The sequence below is a fragment of the Diospyros lotus genome, chromosome 15 (assembly GCF_014633365.1).
Source record: "Diospyros lotus cultivar Yz01 chromosome 15, ASM1463336v1, whole genome shotgun sequence".
In the NCBI taxonomy this organism is placed as follows: Eukaryota; Viridiplantae; Streptophyta; class Magnoliopsida; order Ericales; family Ebenaceae; genus Diospyros; species Diospyros lotus.
This window is the reverse complement of record NC_068352.1, coordinates 10,949,267-10,952,754: the sequence shown is the minus strand read 5'-3', so window position 1 is coordinate 10,952,754 and position 3,488 is coordinate 10,949,267. Positions and strand designations below refer to the sequence as shown.

Below are 3,488 nucleotides of genomic sequence, written 5' to 3'. Positions count from 1 at the left end.
CGATTTACCTGCTAACCTTTCCAACATTTGGTCGATGAATGGAAGGGGAAAGTGATCTTTTCTGGTTGCTTGGTTGAGCTTCCTATAGTCGATGCAGACCCTCCAGCTGTTTTGCACTCTCATGGGTACTAGCTCATTTCTTTCATTAGCCACCACTGTGAAACCTGTCTTCTTGGGGACAACCTGCACTGGACTCACCCACTTGCTATTAGATATAGGATAAATGATACCAGCCGAAAGTAACTTACTTACCTCTTTCTTGACCACATCTAGGATGGTGGGATTGAGTCTCCTCTGTGGCTACCTCATTGGTCGGGCTCCTTCCTCTAAATGAATCCTGTGTATGCACAAAGAAGGACTAATACCTGGTATGTCCGCCAAGGTCCAGCCTATTGCTCGTTTGTTTCTCCTGAGTAGGTCCAGCAATCTCTTCTCTTGGTCAGGGCGGAGGTTGTTGGCTATGAGCACTGGCAATTTCTCTCCCTCCTCCAAGTAAGCATACTTGAGGTTGTCAGGTAAGGGTTTGCACTCCAAGGCAGGTGGCTGTTGGATTGAAGGCAGCAACCTGTTTGTGTTTAAGTCAAGAGAACCATCTGCTTGCATGACATTCTCAGCAAGGGAAACATTCGCCATGGAAGGCTCATGAGAGTTGTGTAAGGCATGCTGAAAACTCATGTTAGATTTAGAAAGATTTAAAAACTCATCTATCTCAGAACAAGCGGCACACTTACTGAATCCATCATGATAATCAGGGCAATGGACACTATCAGGAAAGTCATGGATGGTGGGGAATTTAGAAACAAAGTCAGGAATATCAGCACATGCAACATCAACCATCAAGTCAATAAAATTAACATGCCAGGAGGAATGATCTTCTGAAGGATACTTCATGGAATCGAGAATGTTGAAATGGATAGTATTACCAGCAAATTCCATAGACAAGGTACCCTCATGCACATTAATTATTGTCCTAGCGGTTTTCAAGAAAGGTCTGCCTAGTATTAATGGTGCATGTCCAATTTTGTTATCATCTTCCATATTTAAAACATAAAAGTCAGCTGGGAAGATAAGATCCTTAACCTTAACCAGCACGTCCTCCAAGACTCCCGTGGGATAGACCGTGCTCCTGTTAGCTAGCTGGACTACCACTCCTGTGGATTTCAATGGGCCAACCTGCAAGGATGCATAAACAGACTTAGGCATTACATTAATGGAAGCACCTAAATCTAGCAAAGCATTTGTGAATTGCAGCTCTCCTATAGTGCAAGGAATGGTAAACGTCCCTGGATCTTTGCATTTCAAAGGCATGGCGGGTTGGATTAAGGCTGAGACATTCCTTCCAAGGTTGACCTGCTCATTTCCCTTCAGCTTCCTCTTGTGGGTGCACAAGTCTTTGAGAAACTTGGCATACTTGGGAATCTGTCTGATGGCCTCTAAGAGTGGTATATTGACTTCGACCTTCTGGAAAGTCTCCATGATCTCCTTATCCAACTCAACTTCTGCCCTCTTCTTGTTTTGAGTGGCTCTATGGGGAAAAGGTAATGGATTGTTGTAGGGGTGTTCTCCCTTGTCCTGATCATTGTTGATGTGCTGCTTGGCCCTTTGAATTGAGAGGGGCTGCGACTCTTCTTTTCAACCAGTTTCTTCTTGTGCCTTCTCTGGAGCATTCACTTCTTTACCACTATGCAGCATGATCGCACTCACATTTCCCTTTTGATTGGATATTGACTGTGAAGGTAGCTGACCTGAACCTTGACTCCTTAGCTCATTTATGTTAGTTGCTAACTGCCCAATCTGTGTCTCCAAATTCTGTATGGTGGTGTCAGTCCGTTGTTGGAATTTGAGAGTATTGGCAGCCAATTGCTGCACTATGTCATTCAAGCTCGATTCTGTCTTGGGTAATGTCTGTGCTTGTTGCTTCATTGGTGTGACATTACTTTGACCTGGTGCATTGAACCTCTGTTGGAATGGTTGAGTTGAGGCACCCCCATATCTGAAGTTGGGATGGTCTCTCCAGCCCGGATTGTAGGTGGGAGCATAGGGATCATACCTACTCTGTTGTGGCTGGTGCTGAAACGGTCTTCCAGGGAAGATTCCATTGCATGATTCTGTGTTATCCTGCAATTGTGGGCACTGATCAGTTACATGTGAAGATAATGAACAAATGCCACATACCTACTGGGGTTGGTTTCGATCAAGGGCTAACAGGCGAACCATTGAAGTGAGTTCCTCCAGCCTATTTTCTATTCTCCTCTGGTCCATAGGTGCAGCAAAACCAACCTCATTGACAGTCTTCATGGGAGTGTTCAACCTGGTACCAAATTGTTGTGCGTTTTGAGCCATCTTTGAGATTAAGTCCCGGGTTACAGCTGGTGTCTTTTCCACTAAGGCTCCTCCAGAAGCAGCATCCACTAAGTACCTGTCCATGGGGAGCAAGCCTTCATAAAAATATTGAATGAGGAGCTGGTCACTTATCTGATGATGAAGACAACTAGCACACAGCTTCTTGAATCTCTCCCAATACTCATGCAAGCTTTCTCCATCTATCTGTCGGATGCCACAAATGTCCTTCCGGATGGCTGCTGTTCTGGAAGCAGGGAAGAACTTCTCCAGAAATATTCTCCTCAGGCCATCCCAATTGGTAATGGCAGCAGGTGGCAAGTAGTACAGCCAGTCTTTGGCAGCTCCATCAAGAGAGAAAGGGAATGCCCTTAGCTTTTATTTGTTCTTCATCAACCCCTTGTGGCCTCATGGTGGAGCATACCACATGAAACTCCTTCAGATGCTTGTGTGGATCTTCACCTGCAAGACCATGAAACTTAGGAAGCAAATGTATCAATCCAGATTTCAGTTTAAAGTTTGCCTCCAATTGAGGATACTGAATACACAAAGGTTGATAATGCACATCAAGGGCAGCCAATTCTCTAATACTCCTGTTAGCATTATTCCCATTATTCCTATTCTCATTGCCATTGTTTTCATTGGCGGCCATATTGATCAGGTTAGGTTGGAACTCAAACACAGTATCAGAAACAATGGGAAAGACACTATTAGTCACTGCCCTATCTTGGGATCTAAGTTCTCTTGCTTGTCACCTAAGGGTTCTATCAATTTCTGGATCTAAATCAATTAGGTCACCCTTAGATGATTTGGTCATGCATTAAATATCAACAAGAACAAAAACTAAACAAAACACACAAGGAAAAACCACATAAACACACCAAGAAAACACAAAATGGCCCAAAAAGTGGTCTAAATGTTGGATTTTGGCCAAAATACGCCCTCCTCACTACATAGAAGTGACTATTTCTCCCCACACACCCATTCCTTTAGACACCAAAAATCAGGGCATTCCTAGATAGTCGTCGGCAGTGAACAGTGCTAGTTGTGGCTGAAAACAGAAAATAGAAAAACTAAGAATAGAAAAGAAGAGAAGAACAAAGAAATAAAAGAACAGAGAAACAAAAGAAGAAAACACAAAGAACAAA

General features: G+C 43.6%; 1 protein-coding gene across 1 annotated transcript; it reads right to left on the bottom strand.

The window, feature by feature from the left end:
- Positions 1–1,632: 1,632 nt before the first annotated feature.
- Positions 1,633–2,992, bottom strand: LOC127791570 (uncharacterized). Its single transcript, XM_052321552.1, has 4 exons — positions 2,803–2,992; positions 2,501–2,684; positions 2,215–2,419; positions 1,633–2,118 (listed from the first exon to the last, which is right to left on the bottom strand). Exons 1-4 carry the CDS (start codon positions 2,990–2,992, stop codon positions 1,633–1,635), a joined length of 1,065 nt encoding a protein of 354 aa, XP_052177512.1.
- Between the last annotated feature and the right edge of the window lie 496 nt (positions 2,993–3,488).